At 43.4% G+C, this 27,928-nt stretch overlaps 1 protein-coding gene across 1 annotated transcript in view; it reads right to left on the bottom strand.

Moving 5' to 3' along the window:
- Positions 1-23,846, bottom strand: part of LOC126426597 (mucin-5AC-like) — a 76,007-nt gene extending 52,161 nt beyond the window's left edge. The window contains exons 1-2 of the mRNA XM_050088491.1: positions 23,840-23,846; positions 22,892-23,790 (exon numbers count right to left, since the gene is read on the bottom strand). Coding sequence (XP_049944448.1) covers positions 22,892-23,790; positions 23,840-23,846 — 906 coding nt within the window. The remainder of the gene's footprint in view (positions 1-22,891; positions 23,791-23,839) is intronic.
- Positions 23,847-27,928: the final 4,082 nt, after the last annotated feature.

The raw sequence follows: 27,928 nt of genomic DNA, 5'->3' as shown, positions 1-27,928 counted from the left end.
CGATTTTATGACTATACAGGGTGAGTCACCTAACATTACCGCTAGATATATTTCGTAAACCACATCAAATACTGACGAATCGATTCCACAGACCGAACGTGAGGAGAGGGGCTAGTGTAATTGGTTAATACAAACCATACAAAAATGCACGGAAGTATGTTTTTTAACACAAACCTACGTTTATTTAAAATGGAACCCCGTTAGTTTTGTTAGCACATCTGAACATATAAACAAATACGTAATCAGTGCCTTTTGTTGCATTGTAAAATGTTAATTACACCCGGAGATATTGTAACCTAAAGTTGACGCTTGAGTACCACTCCTCCGCTGTTCGATCGTGTGTATCGGAGAGCACCGAATTACGTAGGGATCCAAAGGGAACGGTGACGGAGCTTAGGTACAGAAGAGACTGGAACAGCACATTACGTCCACATGCTAACACCTTTTTATTGGTCTTGTTCACTGACGCACATGTACATTACCATGAGGGGTGAGGTACACGTACACACGTGGTTTCCGTTTTCAATTACGGAGTGGAATAGAGTGTGTGCCGACATGTCAGGCCAATAGATGTTCAATGTGGTGGCCATCATTTGCTGCACACAGTTGCAATCTCTGGCGTAATGAATGTCGTACACGCCGCAGTACATCTGGTGTAATGTCGCCGCACGCTGCCACAATACGTTGTTTCGTATCCTCTGGGGTTGTAGGCACATCACGGTACACATTCTCCTTTAGCGTACCCCACAGAAAGAAGTCCAGAGGTGTAAGATCAGGAGAACGGGCTGGCCAATTTATGCGTCCTCCACGTCCTATGAAACGCCCGTCGAACATCCTGTCAAGGGTCAGCCTAGTGTTAATTGCGGAATGTGCAGGTGCACCATCATGCTGATACCACATACGTCGACGCGTTTCCAGTGGGACATTTTCGAGCAACGTTGGCAGATCATTCTGTAGAAACGCGATGTATGTTGCAGCTGTTTGGGCCCCTGCAATGATGTGAGGACCAATGAGGTGGTCGCCAAGAATTCCGCACCATACGTTTACAGTCCACGGTCGCTGTCGCTCTACCTGTCTGAGCCAGCGAGGATTGTCCACGGACCAGTAATGCATGTTCCGTAGATTCACTGCCCCGTGCTTTGTGAAACCCGCTTCATCGGTAAACAGGTAGAACTGCAACGCATTCTCTGTTAATGCCCATTGACAGAATTGCACTCGATGATTAAAGTCATCACCATGTAATTGGTGACGTAGCGACACATGAAACGGGTGAAAGCGGTGACGATGCAGTATGCGCATGACACTACTTTGGCTCAGTCCACCGGCTCTCGCAATGTCCCGTGTACTCATGTGTGGGTTCATGGCAACAGCAGCTAACACACCAACTGCACCCGATTCTCCTGTGACGGGCCTGTTACAGACCCGTTTGCGTGCTACGGCCATACCTGTTGCGTACAGTTGGCGGTAGATGTTTTGCAATGTGCGGCACGTTGGATGCTCTCTGTCCTGGTACCGTTCTGCATACACCCTGCAGGCTTCAGCTGCATTTCGTCGACACTCACCATAGATGAGTATCATCTCCGCCTTTTCAGAGTTCGAATACACCATGGTCACAGTTCCTACAACACTACACTATCACAGACGCCTGGTAACACGGTGTACTACAGTTGGTCTGCGTGCGGAGATGAATGCAGAATAACACGGTGTACTACAGTTGGTCTGCGTGCGGAGACGAATGCAGAATAACAATAACAGCAAGCGCTACATGCGGACACTGCGACAGCTAGACCAAACCACAACAGTGCACTACAGCCACACTCGTAAACACGGTCGTCATCGTAAACATGTCCCTGCAGATGCTGCTCGTCGGCCGTGGCCCGTGTTTGTTACAACACGCAACTGAACGTCGGAGGTTTCAAGCGTCAACTTTAGGTTACAGTATCTCCGGATGTAATTAACATTTTACAATGCAACAAACGGCACTGATTACGTATTTGTTTATATGTTCAGACGTGCTAACGAAACTAACGTGGTTCCATTTAAAAAAAACGTAGGTTTGTGTTAAAAAACATACTTCCGTGCATTTTTGTATGGTTTGTATTAAGCAATTACACTAGCCCCTCTCCTCACGTTCGGTCTGTGGAATCGATTCGTCAGTATTTGATGTGGTTTACGAAGCGTATCCAGCGGTAACGTTAGGTGACTCACCCTGTATAATAGATATTACGGCTCGTACAAAAGCTTACAAACAATCGCTTCCTCTCGTAAATTTGCTAGTGAAACAGGAAAAGGAATGGTTAGTTATTTCAGTAAATACAATCCTCCATGCATTTATCGATGAGTTGTCGATTATGTATATAGATTACTCAGGCTACTATTTATTTAATAAACTGGGAGCAAGTACGTAAAATGCGTTACATAAACACTTCAAAGTGCACCAGGAAGGAAAATTGTGCTTTAGGTCGCAAAAACGAGAAAATAAATACGCAGAAATAGCACAAAAAAGACGAATTAGCAGGGATATAATCGCTAATGTGTGGCAAATTCGGTGTTTTTCGGACACTTGCAAAAGTACTAGCGTACTGTCAAGTCCTTTTGCAAGACTATCACTGCAAAAATGTACGTCAGGCCCTGTAATACTATGAAGTGCCGTATCATACCGAAAACTACCAAAAATCGAGTGCATCTGAACTGTGACACCTATCGCAAAGAAGCAGTATACAATATCACTTGCCCTTAAAATTTACATAGCTGGTTTATTTCCGGTATCAAATGGATACTGTTAAAATGTCTGCGCAATATATATATAAAATCCACGACACGTACGAGAAGAATCCATCTGTACTAGGGATGTAGTGACATTCGAAATATACAGGGCGCTATACGGACAAAAACACGACGTCCCGAAAACACGTGACCAAGCCGGCAATGTATGTTGACAACACAAAATATGTTCTGCGCATGTCAATGCTGACTCCAGAGATGTTTACTCTATGTTTGAGGCCAGAGATGTTAGAGTAAGTTAGAGATTAGCAATGCGTGTCGGACAATGCGGCGATGAACTTCGTTCAAAAAAAGATGGAGGCTGGCCCGCCGTGTAATGGAGGCAGCATTACTTAAAAATGATCTTTTAAGCATATATTTTTAGAAAAGATATTGTGGCGACGTCATTTATCCACTGCGCCAAAAACAGCGGGTGAAAGCTGCAGCTGATAGATATTTATCTTTGCCGTAGTCGGCTTGGTTACGAGTTGTTTATTCTTGTGAGTTTTTGATCTGTGCTTGGAAAATAAAATGTTTTCTCATCTCTTGAAAAAGCTGTTACTTCGTAAAATATAAAGGCTCCCATAATATTAATGGAAGAATGATAAAAGTCAACTTTTAAGCTAATCCAGTTTTTTTATATTTGTTACCGTGTAGTTTCTTATTGTTAGAACATTGCGTAAGGTTGAAGCTTGCTGTAGAAATATTATAATGCAACTTATGTCCTTGTCTTATAGTTGAAGCAAGTATCGAGGAATGCAACTGTACACAGAGGATTCATTAAGAAACATTTTTCGGTAACTTGTGTAGGTGTGAGAACTTTATGAAAGGGTATATTGTTGTTATGGCTTAATGAAGCACAGTTAAACGTGGAGTTTTTGCTGTCGGTTATCAATCGTGAAGATTAGTTGCCCATTTTGATTTACTTTCTGACTCTGGTTGAACAATGGCTTTGCAAATCTCGAGTTGTTCAAAATGAGTCAAATGGCTCTGAGCACTGTGGGACTTAACATCTGAGGTCACCAGATGTCCTAAGGACATCACACACAACCATGCCGGAGCCAGGATTCGAACCTGCGACCGTAGCATCTGGAGTTGTATATGTCAGGAGCATTCTATAAGAATTGGTAAGATACCATCTTGCATCGGACATCGGAAGTACGGCAAATGAAATTTGATTTTCAACGGACACATGATATTTCTAGTAGCAACAAGTAGCATAGCAGGAGAGCGTTCTGTGTGCACAGGTAGGTCAACAAATTTAATTACTATCAAAGTTCATGTCCACCGTAAGGCAAAGTGACTGACGGAGTATATCTGTGGAAACAGCATACCAGTTCGGAGGCTTAATACCAGTAAAACATTTCAGTAAAGTGCTATCTTGCAAAGAGTAGTTTTAACCGAAAGTCAGGTAGGGTAATTTTTATGTTCGTTTGCTGAGTAATTTCAGTAACAGCTCTCGTACGGTGATTGTTTACAAGACTAAAGATAAAGATTAGCAATATTCAGGGCCAGTATTTTAATCTTTCATATATTTTGTTTTGTAGTCAGATGGCGTACGTAAATTTCACTGGAGACAGGTTACTTTCTCGCAGTCGAATTGTTTGATGTGCCGGTTAGTCTGTATTTCGCGGCCGTGTAGCGTTGAACTCCACATATTTCTGTTCAAAATTAAAATTTCACACAGCTATGTTGCGGCTGTAAGTTCCACACATTTCTCAAATACCAACCTGACACAAAAATGAATTTGAATATACAAAGTGATGATGGGGATGGGGATGAGGGACCCTGTAATCGAACACGGGACCCTGTGCCCGGGAAGCGAGAACGCCACCGCAACACCACGAGCTAAGGTAAACATTAATAAACTTACAAATTGCAGTCCGTAAATGTGTGTGAAATCTTATGGGACGTAACTGCTAAGGTAATCAGTCCCTAAGCTTATACATTTGTTGTTGTTGTGGTCTTCAGTCCTGAGACTGGTTTGATGCAGCTCTCCATGCTACTCTATCCTATGCAAGCTTCTTCATCTCCCAGTACCTACTGCAACCTACACCCTTCTGAATCTGCTTAGTGTATTCGTCTCTTGGTCTGCCTCTACGATTTTTAGCCTCCACGCTGCCCTCCCAATATTAAATTTGTGAGCCCTTGATGCCTCTGAACATGTCCAACCAACCAGTCCCTTCTTCTTGTCAAGTTGTGCCACAAACTCCTCTTCTCCCCAATTCTATTCAATACCACCTCATTAGTTATGTGATCTACCCATCTAATCTTCAGCATTCTTCTGTAGCACCACATTTCAAAAGCTTCTATTCTCTTCTTGTCCAAACTATTTATCGTCCATGTTTGACTTCCATACATGGCTACACTCCATACAAATACTTTCAGAAACGACTTCCTGACTACATCAATACTCGATGTTAACAAATTTCTCTTCTTCAGAAACGCTTTCCTTGCCATTGCCAGTCTACATTTTTTATCCACTCTACTTCGACCATCATCAGTTATTCTGCTCCCCGAACAGGAAAAGTACTTTACTATTTTAAGTGTCTCATTTCCTAACCTAATTCCCTCAGCATCACCCGACTTAATTCGACTACATTCCATGATGCTCGTTTTGCTTTTGTTGATGTTCATCTTATATCCTCCTTTCAAGACACGGTCCATACCGTTCAACTGCTCTTCCAAGTCCTTTGCTGTCTCTGACAGAATTACAATGTCATCGGCGAACCTCAAAGTTTTTATTTCTTCTCCATGGATTTTAATACCTACTCCGAAATTTTCTTTTGTTTCCTTTACTGCTTGCTCAATATACAGATTGAACAACATCGGGGAGAGGCTACAACCCTGTCTCACTTTCTTCCCAACCACTGCTTCCCTTTCATGCCCCTCGACTCCTATAACTGCCATCTGGTTTCTGTACAAATTGTAAATAGCCTTTCGCTCCCTGTATTTTACCCCTGCCACCTTTAGAATTTGAAAGAGAGTACTCCAGTCAACATTGTCAAAAGCTTTCTCTAAGTCTACAAATGCTAGAAACGTAGGTTTGCCTTTCCTTAATCTTTCTTCTAAGATAAGTCGTAAGGTCAGTATTGCCTCACGTGTTCCAGTGTTTCTACGGAATCCAAACTGATCTTCCCCGAGGTTGGCTTCTACTAGTTTTTCCATTCGTCTGTAAAGAATTCGTGTTAGTATTTTGCAGCTGTGACTTATTAAGCTGATAGTTCGGTAATTTTCACATCTGTCATCACTTGCTTTCTTTGGGGTAAAAATTATTATATTTTTCTTGAAGTCTGAGTGTATTTCGCCTGTCTCATACAACTTGCTCACCAGATGGTAGAGTTTTGTCAGGACTGGCTCTGCCATGGCCGTCAGTAGTTCCAATGCAATGTTGTCTACTCCCGGGGCCTTGTTTCGACTCAGGTCTTTCAGTGCTCTGTCAAACTCTTCACGCAGTATCATATCTCCCATACCGTCTTCATCTACATCCTCTTCCATTTCCATAATATTTCAAATGGCGTACGTAAATTTCACTGGAGACAGGTTACTTTCTCGCAGTCGAATTGTTTGATGTGCCGGTTAGTCTGTATTTCGCACCAGTGTAGCGTTGAACTCCACATATTTCTGTTCAAAATTAAATTTTCCCACAGCTCTGTTGCGGCTGTAAGTTCGACACATTTCTCAAATACCAACCTGACACAAAAATGAATTTGAATATACAAAGTAGTGATGGGCTAAACTGCGATTTTCCGATATCAGTGATTTCTGTGAATGCTACTTTTCAGTATCTGTTATTCTTAACTGTGATTTGTCGCAGTTAAGGAACATAGGTCGTGTATCCCTCCGCCACCGCTATTTCTGCGATTTCTGCTACTTCTGCTACTTCTGCGACTTCTGCTACTTCTGCGATTTCTGTGACTTCTGCTACTTCTGCGATTTCTGTGACTTACCACCGTATGAAAAAGTTACATCTGTCAACACAGAAAATTGCATCGCAACAAACCTGTCATTGGCAAGTATGTTTTACGTTTTTTCTTCCGTTGGCTTTCATTTTGTATTAAAGAAACAACTGTGAAAATATTAATAGTGTAATTAATATGTAAGTAGCCGTACAGTACCGTGATAGTTCGTGTTTAGAAAATGAATTCTAACATATTGTTATGCTCACAGGTACCTGAACTACATTTCAGTCACTCACTAAAGTGATAACTCAAAATATCATTGTCAACTGATCAGAAGAAATTGCCACTGCGTCTTTAGACCGTTTTCGTCAGACGAGAGGTTAGTTTCTAAGCGTTTCGATGGACTTAATTACTTCAGTGAGATCGTTCTTGCAAATGTGACATTCATTATAGCGAATATTAGCAATCTACTCTGTCAATTATATTTCTAGTAATTAGTGACAGCAAATATTGTTTAATAATCCTTGTGTTTTTGCAGACGCAGTTCTGACTCTGATTACTGGTTACTGTACGTATCTATCCCCATCAAGGCTGTTGAGAGAGACTCGTGAAGATTCAAGACAGCTCTTAGAGGATTTGCAGTTTAAAAGTGAAATAATTGTGAAATAAGTGTGTGAATGATTAAACTGTGTTTTATTGAAGTTGTTGTGCGATTTTAAAGGCATAATAAATGTTAAATACAGTGAGTGAATAATAAAAATCTCGTTTTCCACATGTTAAGCCGTCCAATACCCGTAATTTTCCGCCACTTATTTATTGGTAAACACTTGTTAGAGAGTGACATGCCGCCCCTCCTCCCCCCCCCCCCCTTTCTCCACAGTCTTGGTGTGACACTGATCTGTAACATATCCCGAAGTCTACAATATGCATTTTGAGGCTGTTGATGTGAAAGTGGGAAGTACAGATCTTCCAGGTAAATAGGGAATAGCTTAAGTGCATTACTTGAAAGTAGCACAGGAAAAGCTTACTTATGTAGGTGGTAGCAGTGTCGGCAAAAAGTTCTTGTGTGTGAAGTTGCCATGTAGAACACCAGGTGTAAAACTTTTCTCCCGAGTCTTGAACTGTGTCGGAACAAAAGTGAGGCATTCATATGACTGTTTTCATTTCTCTACACTTATACAGATGTCTGAGTTCTGCTGTGTTAACATTGCAAAGTCCTGTAGGCATGTGGAGTATTAACCAAAACTGTCATATTGGAAGCAGAATCAAACACATTTGTTACGTTACTTGATATTTTCAGGAGAAAAAGGCAATGTTGCTTCTTATTAATATAATACATTCAAAGTCACAGCAGTATTTGACGAACCATAACTGATGCTGAATGTGCATGTCGTCATATACGAGGGTTATTCCAAAAGTAAGGTCCGATTCGCCGTAACTATTGAAATTTGGCGCCAATGACAAAACACGCATGCGCGCCGACTCCCGGCAAGCCTTGCGCGTCAAACGCCGCCATTCGCTTTGTTACTGTTGCTGAGTGTAGTTCACAGTGTCACTTTACAATGTTTAAGACAATTGATCAGCCCGCCGATTGTGAAGTAAGGGCAGTGATACGGTTTTTGTCTGCAAGAAACAATTCAGCGGCGGAAATCCATCGGCAGATTACTGAAGTGTACGGTCCTAACATAATGAGCGACAGTAAAGTGCGCAAGTGGGTGCGAGCTTTTAATGAAGGACGGGATAATGTGCACGATGAACCACGGTGTGGCCGACCATCAGTGATTTCAGACGATTTGGTCAATGCGGTTGACAAAAAAATTCGTGAAGATCGCCGATTCACTATTACAGACGTAGACATGCATTTCCCGAATGTGAGTAGAACAACTTTGTACAGAATTGTGTCTGAACATTTGAAGTTTCACAAATTGTGTGCCCGTTGGGTTCCCAGGCTGCTTACTGAGCCCCAACGAATGAAAAGAATGGCTTTTGCTCTTGATTTTTTGGAGCGATATCGTAAGGAAGGTGACAGTCTTTTAGACAATGTTGTCACAGGGGATGAGACATGGGTTTCTCACATCACTCCAGAGTCTAAACGTCAGTCAATGCAATGGCGTCACACGTCATCGCCAGTCAAGGTCAAGGCAAAGCAGACAATCTCAACACGTAAGGTTATGGCGACTGTGTTCTGGGATAGACGTGGAGTATTGTTAGTCGACTTTATGGAGAGAGGAACAACGATTAATAAAGCCGCCTACTGCGCTACCCTGACTAAACTTCGACGTGCAATCCAGAATAAGCGACGTGGTCTGTTGTCGTCTGGAATCTTGTTGTTGCATGACAATGCCAGACCCCACACTGCAAATGAAACGCAAGCTCTGATCAAGAAATTTGGATGGGAACAGATGGACCATCCTCCTTACAGTCCGGACCTGGCGCCAAGTGATTTCCACCTGTTCCGTTACTTAAAGGAGTTTCTCGGCGGCAAGCGCTTCGACACAGATGATGAAGTGAAAGAAGCAGTTAAGGACTGGTTATCGTCACAGGCGGCCGATTTCTATAACATGGGCATTCAAAAGCTTGTTGAACGATGTGACAAATGTTTAAATAAGTATGGAAGTTATGTAGAAAAATAGATAAAGATGTAAGGAATGTAAATAAAACAATTGTTTTGAAAAAACATTTTAGTTTTGATTTTTTTTTTATAACCGGACCTTACTTTTGGAATAACCCTCGTAATATGAAGGGCTTATTTCAATAGTGGTACAAGTCCATTACCTCCACTTTTCTGTCTATAATGCTTCTGAAATTAATGATCCTAACAAACATAAATAAAGGTTCATCTCTAGCAAGAAGCCATATGCTTGAATATTTCTGGTATCTCAACCGCAGATTTTTCAGCGGTCATTTAACTTTACGACTCTGTATCTCAAAATGAACAAAAATGGACTTGTACCACTATTGAAATAAGCCCTTCATATGCACACACAGCACATCGATCTCGTGAGCCACAAGGCTCTCATAACGAAGTACGTACGTCGGTCAACAGATGACACTAGGAAAAGTATGTTAACTGCGCTTTTTAGTTGCTACTTGCGACTTCTAGCCGCGACTTGTCACTGAAATCGCAGAAAGGAGTATGGAATTCGGCCAACAGATGGCTCACGGCGTTGAATGTGAAATGCTACTTGCGACTGCTAACTGTGACTGAAATCGCAGTTAGATTTTGTAAAGTTGTTATTGTGATATCTGTGACTTCTCAATCACTGTGATTTGTAACAGATACGCGATTTCCTGCCCACCACTAGTACAAAGTGATGATGATGATGATGATGATGATGATGGAGATGAGGTCCCATACTCCGAGGAGCGTAGGGGACGATGCAGGAGACGCACATCACCGTAGTGGAGGTGGTTTGCCATTGCCTTCCTCCGACCGTAATGGGGATGAATGATGATGATGATGATGATGATGATGATGATGATGAAGACAACAAGACCCAGTCATCTCGAGGCAGGAAAAACTCCGTAACCCCGCCGGTAATCGAACACGGGACCCCGTGAGCGGGAAGCGAGAACGCTACAGCAAGGCCACCAGCTAAGGTAAACATCAATAAACTTACAAACTGCAGTCACCGATTCCTGACTGAAAATGTGTCCGGAAATGCATCGTTGTCACGGTTGACGGCTCTGACGAATGACAGTTGCTGTGACCACACGCCGTGTTTTGCTTGTATGTTACAGAGTGTCATTGACTCAGCGTACTGTAGGCAGAAGACTGGTCCGGTATTGGTGTCGGGAACAAGCAGAGGTGGTGTTTGTGTACGGGTAGGTAGATGGAAACGGCCGAGAGGCAGCACGGCTGTACCAGAACAAGTACCTTCACAGACACCAACCACACCACACCACACGACATTTCGAGTCCTTTTTGGGCGTCTGTCTGGTCGAGGGTCCTAGACAGACGAACGAGGAGGGAGGCGGCCGACTGAGTCTACACCAGATCTGGAGGACCGGGTTCTCCAGGATGTCCAGACGAACCCCGGTCCAGGCTCCAAGCAACGGACCCACCAATACGGTGTAAGCCAAAGTACGGTTCCGTGTATCCAGTATGGCAACCACTACTATCCGTGTCAATTGGCAAAGAGTAAGAATTATCGTCGGCAGTCGGAGGAAAGTTCATTCGTCAGTGCAATCTACCGTGGCAACGATACATTTCTGGACCACGTTCATAGGGCCGTTCTCCCCTCTATTTCAAGTCAGGAAACCGTCCCTGTAGTTTGTTGGTTTTATTAATGTTCACCCTTGGCAGTTAGCAGGGTCGGTGGAGAAGATTTATATCACCACTGCTGAAATGCGATATAACATGAGTTGCATGCTTTTATTAATGTATCGGTGGCAGTGTTTAGCCACTTAGCCGTGATGTGATCAAAAGTATCTCGACACCTGGACGAATATGGTTTAGAAGTTCGTGGCGGCTTCCATCGCTAATGCTGGAATTCAGTATGGTGTTGGCCCACCCTTAGCCTTGATGACAGCTTCCACTCTCGCAGTCATACGTTCAGTCAGGTGCTGGAAGGTTTCTCGGGGCAATGGCAGCCCATTCTTCACGGAGTGCTGCACTGAGGAGAGGTATCGATGTCGGTCGGTGAGGCCTGGCACGAAGTCGGCGTACCAAAACATCCCAAAGGTGTTCTGTAGGATTCAGGTCAGGACCGCGTGCAGGCCAGTCCATTACAGGGATGTTATTGTCGTGTAACCACTCCGCCATAGGCCGTGCATTACGGACAGTTGCTCGATCGTGTTGAAAGATGCTATCGCCATCCCCGAATTGCTATTCAACAGTGGGAAGCAAGAAGGTGATTAAAACATCAGTGTAGGCCTGTGCTGTGATAGTGCCACGTAAAACAACAAGGGGTGCAAGCCCCCTCCATGAAAAACACGACCACACCGTAACACGACCTCCTCCCAATTTTACTGTCGGCACTACACACGCTGACATATGAAGTTGACCGGGCATTCCATCGCCACATTCTGCACCGTGATTCGTCACTCCACACAACAGGTTTTCCAGTGTTCAATCCTCCAATGTTTATCCTGATGCATTCGTGTGTGATGGTCTGGACAGATGTCTGCCTATTACACGTTACGACCCTCTTCAACTGCCGGCAGTATCTGTCAGTCAACAGACGAGGTCGGCCTGTACGCTTTTGTGCTGTACGTGTCCCTTCACGTTTCCACTTCACCCTCACACCGGAAACAGTGCAGCTAGCGATGTTTAGGAATGTGAAAATCTCGCGTACAGACGTATGACTACAAGTGACACCCAATCACCTGACCACGCTCGAAGTCCGTGAGTTCCACGGAGCGCCCCATTCTGCTCTCTCACGATGTCTAATGACCACTGAAGTCGCTGATATGGAGTACCTGGCAGTAGGTGGCAGCACAGTGCACGTAATATGAACAATGTATATTTTTGGGGGTGTCGGGATACTTCTGATCACGTAGTGTAGATTGCATTAAATCGGACGCGCAGCTGGCAACGTCCACCTAACGTTTTTTACGTGTCGCAAGCACCACAGACCTATGCTCTGCTGCTCTTGATGCTACTCGGTGTAAGCAACAAATCAACCAAGTAACACTGGAAGGAAAAAGGGTGTTGCAGCAAACAAGAACACGGACCTACAGTGATAAGTAAAATACAGGGTGATTCAAAAAGAATACCACAACTTTAGGAATTTAAAACTCTGCAACGACAAAAGGCAGAGCTAAGCACTATCTGTCGGCGAATTAAGGGAGCTATAAAGTTTCATTTAGTTGTACATTTGTTCGCTTGAGGCGCTGTTGACTAGGCGTCAGCGTCAGTTGATGCTAAGATGGCGGCCGCTCAACAGAAAGCTTTTTGTGTTATTGAGTACGGCAGAAGTGAATCGACGACAGTTGTTCAGCGTGCATTTCGAACGAAGTATGGTGTTAAACCTCCTGATAGGTGGTGTATTAAACGTTGGTATAAACAGTTTACAGAGAATGGGTGTTTGTGCAAAGGGAAAAGTTCTGGACGGCCGAGAACGAGTGATGAAAATGTAGCACGCATCCAGCAAGCATTTGTTCGCAGCCCAGGAAAATCGACTCGCAGAGCTAGCAGAGAGCTGGCACTTATCTGTCCGTAACTACCTGAACGTCAACTACCCGAGGCGATGGATCGGCCGCCAGGCAGCCCGTGACAGAGCACTTCATCACTGGCCTCCAAGAAGCCCTGATCTTACCCCCTGCGATTTTTTCTTATGGGGGTATGTTAAGGATATGGTATTTCGGCCACCTCTCCCAGCCACCATTGATGATTTGAAACGAGAAATAACAGCAGCTATCCAAACTGTTACGCCTGATATGCTACAGAGAGTGTGGAACGAGTTGGAGTATCGGGTTGATATTGCTCGTGTGTCTGGAGGGGGCCATATTGAACATCTCTGAACTTGTTTTTGAGTGAAAAAAACCTTTTTAAATACTCTTTGTAATGATGTATAACAGAAGGTTATGTAATGTTTCTTTCATTAAATACACATTTTTAAAGATGTGGTATTCTTTTTGAATCACCCTGTATAATCCAAAGGCGCAGTCTCCTAGAATAAAGCCCGAGTTACAACTGCAAGGGATTGCTATTACGGTGATGTTTGGCACCTGTAGTCAACGCCAGAGCACACGAATGACAACTTCTTCCCTAACGCGCCTTAGGATGACACCTCTCTCATTTATGTTCATAAATTATCTTCACATTGAATCAGGCTCTATCCGCCAGAACAATGCAATATACGCTAGCCCCTTCTAGAGCGGTTTTTCTTCTCCTTACGTACAAAAAATTTATATACCGCTTTCACTCAGAGTTAAGGGGCTCCGGAACGCCCTATACTTGCAATGTTAAAATAACGCTTATAAATTACATCTTTCCTCACAAAGTACTTGAGGTAGGAAGTTGAACTTTTTACAGATTATTTATTGGAATATGGGCTACAACTTAACACAGGGATTTTACAAAATTTTAGTTCAGTTATTAAAGATGATTTTTTTTCAATTGTAATGAAAATCCACAACATTTTTTTGCAATTTTTTATTTATATATTCAAAAATATACAGTTTTTTTAAAAAAGGCTGTGTTAAATTATGCAGAAGGTACTGTGTAGCATTTACTGAAAGTTTGAAACAAATGTGTTTGGAAGATCCTTAGAAAACATGTAATTAGTATGAGAAAATAAAAGTTTTGGGAATCGAGCGACAAAGATTGGATTAACTTTTTAGTGCATTCCAGGTCCATAGGATGGATTATCTTCATCCTCTGCAAACTCCTCCTCCAGCTTCCTCTTGTTCCTCGTCCTGTTTACTCTTGTTTGTATTTCTAGACTCTCTACAGCCCTGTCTGCAGCCCGAAGGCGTTCCTTGTCTAAAGCAAGCATCGCTCGTTGTTGTGTTCGTAGATTTTGCTACCACTTTCTTCAGTTGCAGTTACTGCAACACTGTTCCAAAAGGTGGTCATGTATGAACACTTATCACATTTCAGTTGTATTTCACTAGCAAGTCCTACGTGCTTTATTATGGAGAGTTCCAGACCAACTTCACTACAATGAATACATCTTACACAGTTTGAAAAAATTCCTTTGAGAACCGACATATCAAATATTTCATTCACATCCGATTCGCCCATAAAACATTCATAGTTTTCACTCATTGAACCGAGCTTCTTCTGTGAAGTATTTTCTTTCCCACTTTGACTGCTATGGACAGGTGTACTTGAGAGGTTAGGTTCACTCACTTGGTTATCGTCTTTATTCTTTACAGTAATAACACATACCTTTGGCTTTCCAACATTTCTCCTTTTCTTAAAAGCCTTCAGAGGATTTCTAATAACTTTACTTTTACTCACTATTATACTTCAACAAAACAGAGACTCAAGAAACAGAATTAATTACGAATATTTTCGAGATAACGACAGAGTGAATAAACATGAAACAATCGACAATCACACCAGCGATATATATTGAACCATCACAGGTTAGCCACAACACATACTTTATCTCACATCACTAAAATGTACCTGATGAACACGGACGTTAATAATAACACCATTTGACAGCAGTTTAACAGCGCCACAGTGGGTCACGCCCGTGTAGAACACATTTCAAAAAAAATTTAAAAATAGTTGTAGTCTTCGGAATTGAATAAATTATATATCTATTAAAAGGTAATAGTCTGCAGATTCAGAAAACGCAAAAAAGTAAAAATTGAACTTTTCATGATGTTGAGCCTTTCCGGAGCACCTTAAAACAGTTCATTTTGCACTGACACGAGGGACTTATAATAATGCAACTACAACAAACACAAACGCTCGCCTGAACATCACCACATTACACAATGAATTTAGGTTCGTTCAACTGCAGTCGACTCTATGGCCATCTATCGCACAGTAAAACCTTGAAGACTTATCGGAAATTGTCATTGGTGCCGAGCCATGGATGAAATCACTTCTCCATGAAGATGAGACTGCACGTTGATTTCACGTTCTCTCGTAGTTCTAAAGTTCATCACAGTTCCAATGAGCCTTCCTATCACGCAGTCAAACAACTCAGTGCGTGACGTACGCTTTTATTGGCGTATTAAATTGCGGAATAATCTGTCGTAAACACAACTGCTGTTCCAGACTCCAGACACTCTGAGCAGTGCCTGGAAAGCCATTTGTACTGCAAAAGTACTTACTGGCCGAATAAAATCAGCATTTCATCGGAGCAGTCATATACAGACCTGTCCATCATTAAGGATCTAGGGCGAAGAAAATAGCTTGTACGAGACGAGATCGTTTTCTTAAGCCCCGTCCTCAATTACGTGCTTTAGGTTACATTTAAAATATATATATATTTTTTAAGCTGAATGGTTAAGAACAAGTGGGACTATTTTCTCTCGACTCCGATATCTCGCTATATCGTCATCGAAGTCTGCAGGGGGGGGAGGGGGGGGGGGGAAGCGGGGGATCCCCTCTCAGCATTCATAATTACGCGCACTTTCTGATACCGGAAAGGGGTATTACTACGCTGAAATTATTCATGTTACTTTCCTACGCAACTGGCACTGCCATCTACATCTGGCAACATCAACCAGTTCGCATTCCCGCTCGAGATGACTCGGAGCCTTCTATACCGACCGATCGACGTGTACCTGCCCACTGCATACTCCCATTCGCATTTCATTTGAATAATAACGAAAATATATTAATTCGCATTCATAATCACGCGCACTTTCTGATAGCGGAAAGCTATTACTACGCTGAAATTATTCATTTTACTTTCCTGCGCAACTGGCACTGCCATCTATATCCGGCAACATCAACCAGTTCGCATTCCCGCTCGAGATGACTCGGAGCCTTCTATACCGACCGTTCGACGTCTACCTGCCCACTGCATACTCCCATTCGCATTTCATTTGAATAATAACGAAAATATATTAATTCGCATTCATAATCACGCGCACTTTCTGATAGCGGAAAGCTATTACTACGCTGAAATTATTCATTTTACTTTCCTGCGCAACTGGCACTGCCATCTACATCTGGCAACATCAACCAGTTCGCATTCCCGCTCGAGATGACTCGGAGCCTTCTATACCGACCGTTCGACGTCTACCTGCCCACTGCATACTCCCATTCGCATTTCATTTGAATAATAACGAAAATATATTAAATATATTAATTCGCATTCATAATCACGCGCACTTTCTGATAGCGGAAAGCTATTACTACGCTGAAATTATTCATTTTACTTTCCTGCGCAACTGGCACTGCCATCTATATCCGGCAACATCAACCAGTTCGCATTCCCGCTCGAGATGACTCGGAGCCTTCTATACCGACCGTTCGACGTGTACCTGCCCACTGCATACTCCCATTCGCATTTCATTTGAATAATAACGAAAATATATTAATTCGCATTCATAATCACGCGCACTTTCTGATAGCGGAAAGCTATTACTACGCTGAAATTATTCATTTTACTTTCCTGCGCAACTGGCACTGCCATCTACATCTGGCAACATCAACCAGTTCGCATTCCCGCTCGAGATGACTCGGAGCCTTCTATACCGACCGTTCGACGTGTACCTGCCCACTGCATACTCCCATTCGCATTTCATTTGAATAATAACGAAAATATATTAAATATATTAATTCGCATTCATAATCACGCGCACTTTCTGATAGCGGAAAGCTATTACTACGCTGAAATTATTCATTTTACTTTCCTGCGCAACTGGCACTGCCATCTACATCTGGCAACATCAACCAGTTCGCATTCCCGCTCGAGATGACTCGGAGCCTTCTATACCGACCGTTCGACGTGTACCTGCCCACTGCATACTCCCATTCGCATTTCATTTGAATAATAACGAAAATATATTAAATATATTAATTCGCATTCATAATCACGCGCACTTTCTGATAGCGGAAAGCTATTACTACGCTGAAATTATTCATTTTACTTTCCTGGGCAACTGGCACTGCCATCTACATCTGGCAACATCAACCAGTTCGCATTCCCGCTCGAGATGACTCGGAGCCTTCTATACCGACCGTTCGACGTGTACCTGCCCACTGCCTTCTGCATAATCTCATTCGCATTTCATTTGAATAATAACGAAAATATATTAATTCGCGTCGCCTTACGGTTGGCGTGAATTGTTTTGATTTGAATTTGGGTTAAGTCCTTACGTTGAAAGGGTACAGTACCGCCCGACATTGAAAATAGGTACAACATACTTCATTATTTTTGTCAGAACACCACATTTATTTTGTAAAATAACTCAATTTCAATTAATACAGCGAAGCCGGATACCAGTGTGGGAAAGAATGACTATTTATTTAATTGATCACATGTGCACTCCCACAAAATAAATCCCTACATCCAGTTTGGTGAGATCTGTGAAATGAATGAATGTATGGTCGTCTGCTAACCGCAGATAGTGAATGTGGATATATGATCATCTTTGAGACGATCCTTTGGCCACCTTTGGTGGGACCAAAGAGATGAAATTTACCAGAGCTTTGAGCGCCTGAAATGTGGCTGACCAATACGGTAAGAAGGTGCTCCCCCCACTTCGACAGAGGTGTGAGAGAACCTAAAAGAACGGCCATGTTTCAGCACTCTGCCGCTGGATCTTGTGCTGTTAAGACCTGTTTTAGTTGTGCTCCGTAATGACGAAAGAGTGGAGACATGGTATGCATGTGGAATATTTAAGAGTAGTTTGAAATATTAATTTCTCTATTTCAGGAACTTTTGTGGGGAGAATTAAATGTCAGGCAGGTAATATTAATGGGATCGTAGTAATCTTCGGAAGTGACCAACGGTCACAATGAAACCAGGTGTAGCAACAAGTTGAAATACTTCCGAGTGCTTAAGGTAAGCTGAATTACTAGCGTGTGTACTGTAAGTTGGAAATATTTAAGAAATGGCGTGTGCAGGACTTGAAATTAGAGACGAGTACTTCCACGTGGTGAGTACTGTGTGAGTCTCAATCTGTGTATGAGACAAAGGATAAAGAGAAGTACTCGTCCATGGTATCAGTTGAGGACTCGCGTGTGTGATGAATACGTTCTTAATATTACTTTGCGTGATATGATTCCGTGTGACGCTAGATTCAAACTCTTAGAGAGAAGCAAGGTGAGTCGGCCGTCTATCCAGCAACGCCACTTGGCTTGCATTGCACAGGAAGACGTGCATATATCTCCAGAGTTCACAGTAGGAAAGTAGAATTACAAAGTGGGGCAGTGTCGTGTGAAACTGGGATAAATATTAATTGAAGTGGGAAAGCTGAAAGTGAAAATGTTGTAACCATTCTTTGTGTAGTATTTCATATTGTAGTGTGGTGTATGTCATGTAATTTGGGTATGTGTGGTTTTGCATGGGAGAGTAGCGAGGTAGTTTCAAAAGATTAGTGGGTTATGCTTGTTCCTTCGGTACCGCTCGGTCTGGAGGAAAGTTTCGTGGTGATGATTGTGAGAGTCGAAGTGTGAGGTATAATAAAAGATCCACCATCCTATCCAGAAAGTGCACAGTAGCGTTAAAATAGTTACGAGACCATAATATAGAGATTCACCATTGTAAAGCCATGCCCACTGGGTGGAATTTCTCATGTGTTATTGTTGTAGGTTGTAGAATTTGTGTGTTTAGGTTAGAGAATTTATCGGAATAAATAAGATAGTGAAAAGAAAAAGATTGGTGGATGTTTCCTTCGAATTGTATGTTGTCATAATGTCCCGAATTTATAATGTGTGCGCCATTCATATCCAGTGCGGTGGCCACGTGTTAACAAAAGCCGCTAAATAAAATAAGGAAGAAAATGTGGTATTGCCAGTGCGTAGTGTTCAGTCAGAGTTCTGTAAATTACTGATAGGTCAGATGCGTGTTTCCGTTGCGTATTATTCATACAGGAGGATAACTTGTAACTTGAGTGTGAGTACTGGAGTTCATGTTACTCGATAAATTAAGAATGGCTCCACTCGCTTGGCAGACCACTCATCTTGCAGGCCTGACTGCTTGATGCCACAGTATGAGCAAGGCATGTGGGTGCCTCTCAACGTTACTATTATTATTAAGGCTTTACATAAAATTGCTAAACAGAGTGAAACATTTATACAGGACTACGTAACGTAGTTGCTACGTTACACCCCATATAACGAACTTTCAAGCTCTTCAGCCAAATGAGATGCGGCCAGACGCTTGCAATGTAGCCCACAATACCACTGAATACAATCACGATATGACCACATGTAAAACTATTTGTTTATGGTTCATTTAAATTTTTATAATTTTTTTGCTTTAAAATTTTCGTATGTTGGTACAATATTTTCTGTAGGTGTACAACAAAGTGTGCTATACCGGAGTTTTAAGTTCTTTCCATTGTATGTGAGTAATGTATGTAAAATACGTAAATTGTTTATTACGTTAAATAATTTTCTGATGACATTTTCTATGTAAAATATTTGTGTCTATAAACTGTTCATGTTGACGTAAATTTGACAATTTATGGGACGGTCATGCTTAGGAACGATGTAAGAAATAGGTGTTGCCTACAAGCAGTGTGCTTTTGTTTAAAATAAAAGTGGCTCTGCGGAGTGGAAAAGGTGGCAAGGGCGAATTGGCGCGCTACCTTTCGAGCAAGCGCGGGAAGTAAGTCACGCAGTCTGTAGGCAGAAGTGATTGAGGCAACACGTTTGCGGAGCAGGAGAAGTTTTGCCTGCAAATTTGCACAAAAATGCCTCGGATGGAGACTGCAAACGGCTTACGGCATAGCTGCCAGTTGTTGGGATACTGTACGTAAAATTGAACGACCGCAAGAAGAGATATTGAGCCCCCACAGCAAAATACTTGCAGGTCATATTGTGGGTAGTGTAGCCGCCATAACTGTTCGCCACACCAAAGCCTACAGCCGTAAGATAAGATTTTTTGTATTTTTACTTTTGTACAGCGTTAACCATTCATTTAAACTGTGTTTTAATAATCATTCTTGAAGTTTTAAGAAACTGGATCGCCCTGTTATTTCATCCTAATGATGCACCTATATAGGGTTCCTTCCTGGTGTTTGATTAATCCAAGTGTCCTGTGTTACGGCCTTACTAAGTAACAAGTTAATGTAGAGAGATTCAACTATTGCAAAGTGTTACAGTCAAAGTTTGCTTATGAAAAATTCAATCTGAGTGTAGCCAAGTCACTAGAATCTATTAAATGACTGTACAGAGTTAGTTCAAATAATAGCTTTTGAAAGTAAATTCCTGTAAGAAAGAGGTTTTCTCGAAGTGAAATATTCAGTATATAAGAAGTATGTGGTTTGGTATCTAAGTACTTTAGTATTTCAGTTTGTTGAGTATAGTAAATGCTTTTCTAAAGGTCCTCCCTGGCCAAATTTCCTTTTAGCTTTCTTGAAGTTATCTGCTGGGCTTTTTCTCTTTTAAAAACGTAATGTATAGGGGTGCAGCCCAACATTGTTTACGTCGAGTAGTATTCATTTGAAGAAGCAGCTTAAACAGTAGCAAGAAAGTAGGCAAAATTCATACTTGTGCTTTTCCAATAATTCACTGTTTCATTACCTGGATAGGCTGATGACCGTTAGTACAATATTAACACCACTAAATGAACTTCGAACTGAGTTGTCCTAGCTTCAGTATAAAATTATTGATATTGCATTTCTATTTAACCGCTGGGTAAGATCTCAGGAAAAGAATTGAATAGTGTGATTTACTTTTCTATTAGACACAACACACAGACAAATCCTGTCAAACGGGTAACTCTAGTGATTAGCTTTTACTATTAGCGGGAATATCCTCCCGTAGTGTACTTTATTTGGAAACTAAACTAAATTCAGTAAGGGGGTTATACGTGGCTTTTCCCGTGACATGACTATTTGTTCTGGTGGGGTATAGTGTACGTGGCAACACAGAGACAGGGTTTTCTGTTATTTAGACAAAAACATACTAAATTACAATAGTAGTGGTAGGGCTATACGCGCAATTACACGGTGGTAATTAGTGGTCGGCAGTGCCAGTGGAGGAAATGTATCGTGAATTTTATGTTTAACGTACAGGCTGATCAAAAAGTCAGTATAAATTTGAAAACTTAATAAACCACGGAATAATGTAGATAGAGGGGTAAAAATTGACACACATGCTTGGAATGACATGGGGTTCTATTAGAACAAAAAAAAAAAACAAAGTTCACAAAATGTCCGACAGATGGCGCTGGACAGCAAAATGTCAGTGACTGCGCATGACAATCGTGTATAAAAGCAGCTGTAATGAGAGAGAGAGAATCAGATGCACTAGCAGTCGCAGCATGCTGACGCTACCTGAAAAGGCGCTTTTAGTGAAGCTGTATTATCAGAATGGGGAAGGGGAATCAAACGTGTAAATGTCCGTTGACAAATGCAGCTGTGGCGAGAATGATTTCGAAGTTCGAAGCGACGGGTTTTTTAGACGATAGACCCCGTAGTGGTCGACCGAACACAAGGCGTAATGCTGCTGAGACAGTTCAGGAAGAAATGCAGACTGTAGCGGGTCCGTCTATGCACGGGGAAGTCAGCGCTCGTGCAGTCGCACGTCGCACCGGTATTCCATACACTACTGTTTGGTTGGCACTGAGGCGTACCCCCCGATGCTATCCGTACAAAATCCATCGGCATTGTTAACTGATACCTGGCGATTTAGTGAAGCGGAGGGCATTTGCGGTGAAAGAGTTTCAAAAGATGGCGGAAGATGACGATTGGTTGAGTAACGTGTTGTGGACCGACGAAGCTCATTTCACGCTCCGAGAGTCTGTCAACGCCCACAACTGCAGAATTTGGGCTACCGAAAATCCTAGAACTGTCGTGGAAACTCCACTGCACGACCAGAAAGTCACGGTATGGGTCGGATTTACCACATCTACCGTTATCGGGCCTTTTTCCTTCGAGGAAATGCGTGATTCTGGTTTTGTAACTGCTACCGTGACAGGTGAGAGGTACGCCGATATGTTACAGAATCGCATCATCCCCAGACTGGCTGATAAACACCTCCTGGAACGTACGATGTTTATGGAAGATGGCGCTCCACCCCATATTGCTAGATGCGTTAAAGATCTTTTGAACGCGTCGTTTGGTGGTGATCGTGTGCTCAGCCGCCACTTTCGTCATGCTCGGCCTCCCAGGTCCCCAGACCTCAGTCCGTGCGATTATTGGCTTTGGGGTTACCTGAAGTCGCAAGTGTATCGTGATCGACCGACATCTCTAGGGATGCTGAAAGACAACATCCGACGCCAATGCCTCACCGTAACTCCGGACATGCTCTACAGTGCTGTTCACAACATTATTCCTCGACTGCAGCTATTGTTGAAGAATGATGGTGGACATATTGAGCATTTCCTTTGCTTTGTCTTACTTTGTTATGCTAATTATTGCTATTCTGATCAGATGAAGCGCCATCTGTCGGACTTTTTTTGAGCTTTTGTATTTTTTTTTTTTTTTTGTTCTAATAAAACCCCATGTCGTTCCAAGCATGTGTGTCAATTTGTACCTCTCTATCTACATTATTCCGTGTTTTATTCAGTTTTCAAATTTATACTGACTTTTTGATCACCTGGTATTTTACATGTGTTAAAATGGCAAGTGCTCTCTGCCATGCAGTTCACAGTGGTTGTGACAGTACAGATGCAGACGTAGACGTGACCTACCTCTAGCGGCCCACCGAAAGCGTAGCAACAGCAGTGGTGGTGGACGTGTCCTTCGCCGGGCTCCTGTCGCAGCAGGTGTCGGGCAGGACTCACGAGGATGTAGACGCCGCCTCTGATGGCGGCAGAGTCGGCGGCTCTGGCCAGCAGGAGGGGCTCAAGTCCAGCGTCTCCACCATCTGCCGTCTGAGTCCCGACTGCCTCTGCTCGCCGACTCTGCGGTGGAGGCCCCGACTCGTCACGGTAGTGACCGGGAGGTTCGCTGTCCGGCGCTGGGGTGGTACGAGTTGGCGAGGAAGTAGCGTCTCCAGTGGGAGATGCCTCAGACTCGACTTCCCTCCCTTCAGGAGTCGGCGACGAATAATCGCAAGGGCTATCCGAATCTGAGCAGACACAGCGAATACGTTCAGACGACTCCGCTTCTGGTTCACTCAGAGGCTCCCCTGGAAGACTGCATTCGGAAGCCCAAACAGAGGGTGCACTTCGTTCCCCTGACGACGATTGGCCAGAGTGGAGTCCGAGACCGTGGAGCGAGGTTACCCACACGCGAGTCTCACTCTGAGATGGACTGAGTGGGGTGAAGCGTGGCGGTACTCCAACTGGAGTCGCGCAGGTGGCGTCCCCGAGGTCGTAGGTCGCTGTCTGCCTCTCGCCACAGGCTGGCTCGAGAGTCGCTACCAAGCGGCTGGTGTAAGGTGTCTCGAAAGCCGGCTGCCGTGTGACGTCAGTTCGCCGAGGTGGTGCGGAAGTTTCTCCAGTGTGATCGGTGCTTCGAGCGGGCTGCGTCTGGTGGTGCCGGCGTCGTGGTGAATCGCTGCTGGAAGACTGCGTCGGTGAGGTGGTCCCCCGGTGTTCGACCACGGCTAGTGGGCGACTGCCGGATGCTTCTGCATCGCACCGCCCTGCAACCGAGATAAGAAAAGTCTTCCTGAGACACAGAGCCCAATTTACCAGACATGTTCTTTAGTCTAAACCTACAAGCTGCGTTATGGTGTGTGCCGGAGGGTACCTTGGGCCCTCCTTCACTTTCTCACTTTCCTGTTCCAGTCCCAAATGGGTCACGAGAACGATTGAGGTAAGCGCCAGTGAGAACTCCAACACCAACAATTTTGATGATCTTTTTCATGCCGCATACGTAGCAGCAAACAATTTATTGACTGACTTTTTGTCGATCTCTGCTGTCAAGCCTATCTGGTATAGATACCAGACTGGCAGGCAGTATTCGAGTATTGATCTAATGAGGGTTTTGTAAGCTACTTCCTTTGTGGATGGTCGACAGTTCCAGAGGATTCTTCGAATCAATCTCAGTCTGGTATCTGTCTTACCTCCGATTAGCTCCACTTTGTACAGACACATCAAGGTATTTTAAGGATGTGAACTGCTTCTAGGGATCGTTCTGCAATTGTCTAATCGTGCAGTAACAAGTCTCTCGCCTACTATTTATGAGCAGTACATCATGTGTGTTTGGGGTGAATAGCCAGTCCCTACAGCAAGCATCGAACCGCTGCAGGTTTTCTGCATTTTGCTAGAATTTTCTAGCATTGGTACTACTATGTATCCACCAACACCTTGTTCGAAAAGCCTCAAGGAACTTCCAGCTTTATCCACTAGCTCATTTATATACGAGGGTCATTCCGTAATTAATGAGACAAGTTGGTATGCCGAAAAAAAGTGTTTATTCTTTACAAAACAATGGTTTTTCTAGATTTCAACCTAATCCCCTTTAACATTTATGCACTTTTCCAAAGGGATATATTCTTTTTTATTCTGGCTGCAGAGAACTCTTTATCTTGATGTTTGAACCAATTTCCAACAAACTTTTTCACGTCCTCGTTGTCCTGCAACCTCTTCCCACATAATGCCTCCTTCAATGCACCAAACAAAAGGAAAACTCCTGGTGCTAAATCAGGACCGTAACGGCGATGAGGCAGTCTTCCGAGCCCATTTCGTCGATGGTTTCACGGGTCCGTTGAACAATATGGGGACGTGCGTTGTCTTGCTGGAGAATCACACCTCTCCTCTGAAGTCCACGACGTCTCTCTCTCTCTCTCTCTCTCTCTCTCTCTCTCTCTCTCTCTCTCTCTCTCTCTCTCTCTCTCTCTCGTGGCTGGCTTCACGTTGTTTAAAAGCAAATCCGAGTAGTACTGGCTGTTCATTCCACGCTGCTCTTTGAGATAATCACAAAAAAACTGGACGTTCAGCATCCCGAAACACCGTCAACATGACTTTTTCTGCTGATGCTTGTGTTTGGAATTTTTTGCTGACAGGTGAGTTGGTATGCTTCCACTCCGTGCATTGTTTTTTTGATTCTGGCTCACAACAGTGAACACAAGTTTCATCAAGTTACAATTTTTCGAGGAAGTGCTCACCTTCTCTTTCATAACGTTCCTTTAGCTGTGAGCACACTCTCAACCTTGTTTCCTTGTGTAGCCGCGTCAACTCCTTTGGGACCCACCTTGCACATGTTTTGCGGTACTTCAGCTTGCTACAGATAATGTTACGAACTGCACCAGTACTGACTTGAACCTAATCAACCATCATTTCCACAGTCACACGGCGGTCGGCACGAATGACGTCACCAATTCGACTTTCAAGTGAGGGAGTTGAAACTGCAACTGGTCGTCCAGAACGGTGTTCGTCAGTCACTGAGTCGTGACCATTTTTGAACCGCTCTACCCACTTGTAAAAGATTTGCATGATTCATACAGCCTTCGCCATAAACTGTAGACATTCTACATTACATATTCACTAGTTTCTCGCCTTCAGCAAGTAAAAAATGGGATAACAGAACTTTGTTCAACTAATGTGGACGGTTCAAGCGGACTCGCCATCTTGAGATGTATTTTTGAGGTTATAAACAAAAGAATGTTGATACATCAGCTCGTCAGGGCTCATCCCACTGATGCCAACTTCAAGCCATAAAAGTGCCAAACTTGCCCTACTAACAGTTTTTTCTCCAGACCAATTTGTCTATTTAATTACTGAATGACCGTCTTATGTAGCGTTGCCAAAACGTCACTGGGCAGTTGGTTAAAAGAAGCCAGAAGTAACAGCGAGGCGTAGCACAGTAGGAATTTTTAACCCGTTAAGCTGTTATTGCCGAATGGTGGTGATTACGCCTTGAGAAGTTGGGATACAATGCAATGAGAAACAAAACAAACAATAACCAAACCAGCTAGTTGTTGAAAAACGTGGTCTGTGGGGCAAGCTTGCAACTGTAGTTACGATGTTAGTGAAAGAAGAAAGGATTTTCGCGTTGAAAACATTGTATAAAAGTGGCGCTACTGCAGTTGTTATTCAGCGGGGGAGACGCTATAGATCAAAACCACCTTCTAGGCAAACAGCGTACCACATACGAGATAGCTCTGAAGAGCATGGAATTGTTATGGATGCACCCAGATCTGGCCGGCCAACAGCAATCACAACTGAAGCTTCCTGGCAGATTAAAACGGCGTGCCGGACCGAGACTCGAACTCGGGACCTTTGCCTTTCGCGGGCAAGTGCTCTACCAACTGAGCTACCCAAGCACGACTCACGCCCCGTCCTCACAGCTTTAATTCCGCCAGAACATCGTCTCCTACCTTCCAAGGCAAACGTCCCGAGTTCGAGTCTCGGTCCGGCACACCGTTTTAATCTGCCAGGAAGTTTCGTATCAGCGCACACTCCGCTGTAGAGTGAAAATTTCATTCTAGGAACAATCACAACTGACGAAAGTGAACTGCGGGTATGTTTAGCTGTGACCCAGAGCCCGCGAAAATAAACTGAGCTGGATTGATCACCAACGTTACACCAATAGAAATTTGAAGTTCACATTCCACGTTTAGGACATTGGTTACTTGAAGATAATCCAGGTCACACCTTCAGTTTTGTGAATTGATACTTGACCAACAGAAACGCAACCCTAGCCTAGTCAATAAAACTGAATGGTTTCACGAGGCCTATTTTACGTTAAGCGGACAAGTTAACTGACAGAACTGCACTTGATGGTATACTGACAATTAAGAACTTTTGTTAGAACAACCACTAAATCAACCTGGTTTGAGTGTTTGGGGAGCAATATCATCATTTGTAGTACTTGGACCATACTTTCTTTAAGAGACAGTGACAGGTGATAACTATTTGGATATGCTTCAGAATTACGTGGTAGCAGGACTTGCTGAAAACTTGCAAGAAATATACTTGCAACAAGGCGTTGATCCACCACATTATTTCACTGCCGTCCACGATTATTTAAACGAAACTTCGCGAAGAAAAACGATTTGTCGAAGAGCAGATGATGACATGCCTCGAAGGTCACCAGATATCACGCCCATGGATTTTTTCCCCTACGTCAAGGGCTCTATTCTCAGAAGTCTCAGACCATGGCTGAATGACGAGTTTCACGATTTGGAATTTGGATTTGGACCAGCCGAGCAGAACACCAGCCGAGCAGAACACCAGCCGAGCAGAACACCAGCCGAGCAGAACACCAGCCGAGCAGAACACCAGCCGAGCAGAACACCAGCCGAGCAGAACACCAGCCGAGCAGAACACCAGCCGAGCAGAACACCAGCCGAGCAGAACACCAGCCGAGCAGAACACCAGCCGAGCAGAACACCAGCCGAGCAGAACACCAGCCGAGCAGAACACCAGCCGAGCAGAACACCAGCCGAGCAGAACACCAGCCGAGCAGAACAAATGGGAAACAATAGCGGTGTTCAAAATTTACATCAGAAAGTGGATGAGAGGAATGAAAACAAAAACTAAGAACTGAACAGGAGCACGATATGATGTGCAACGGCAGAGTACAGGATAAAGAATCTTATTGGACATGAGCAGTGCAAACTGTCTCAATGACTCATTAATTCCTACAGAATCTAAATATCATTCAACTTTCATAATTTAAAAAGTAAGAGTTCTAAGAGAATTCCTTTTCATTTAGTTAACTGCTGAAGTTGGTGGTGCTGGAGAATGTGGGGGTGGTGAAGGGGTGATGGGAGGAAAGGGGAGGGGGCCGTAATAGCTAATACCCGATTACACACAGAGGTAATGGTCAGAGAC

Source organism: Schistocerca serialis, chromosome 11, assembly GCF_023864345.2.
Source record: "Schistocerca serialis cubense isolate TAMUIC-IGC-003099 chromosome 11, iqSchSeri2.2, whole genome shotgun sequence".
NCBI classification, from domain to species: domain Eukaryota; kingdom Metazoa; phylum Arthropoda; class Insecta; order Orthoptera; family Acrididae; genus Schistocerca; species Schistocerca serialis.
Note: the sequence above shows the minus strand (reverse complement) of the source record. Positions and strands in the feature narration are given on the sequence as shown.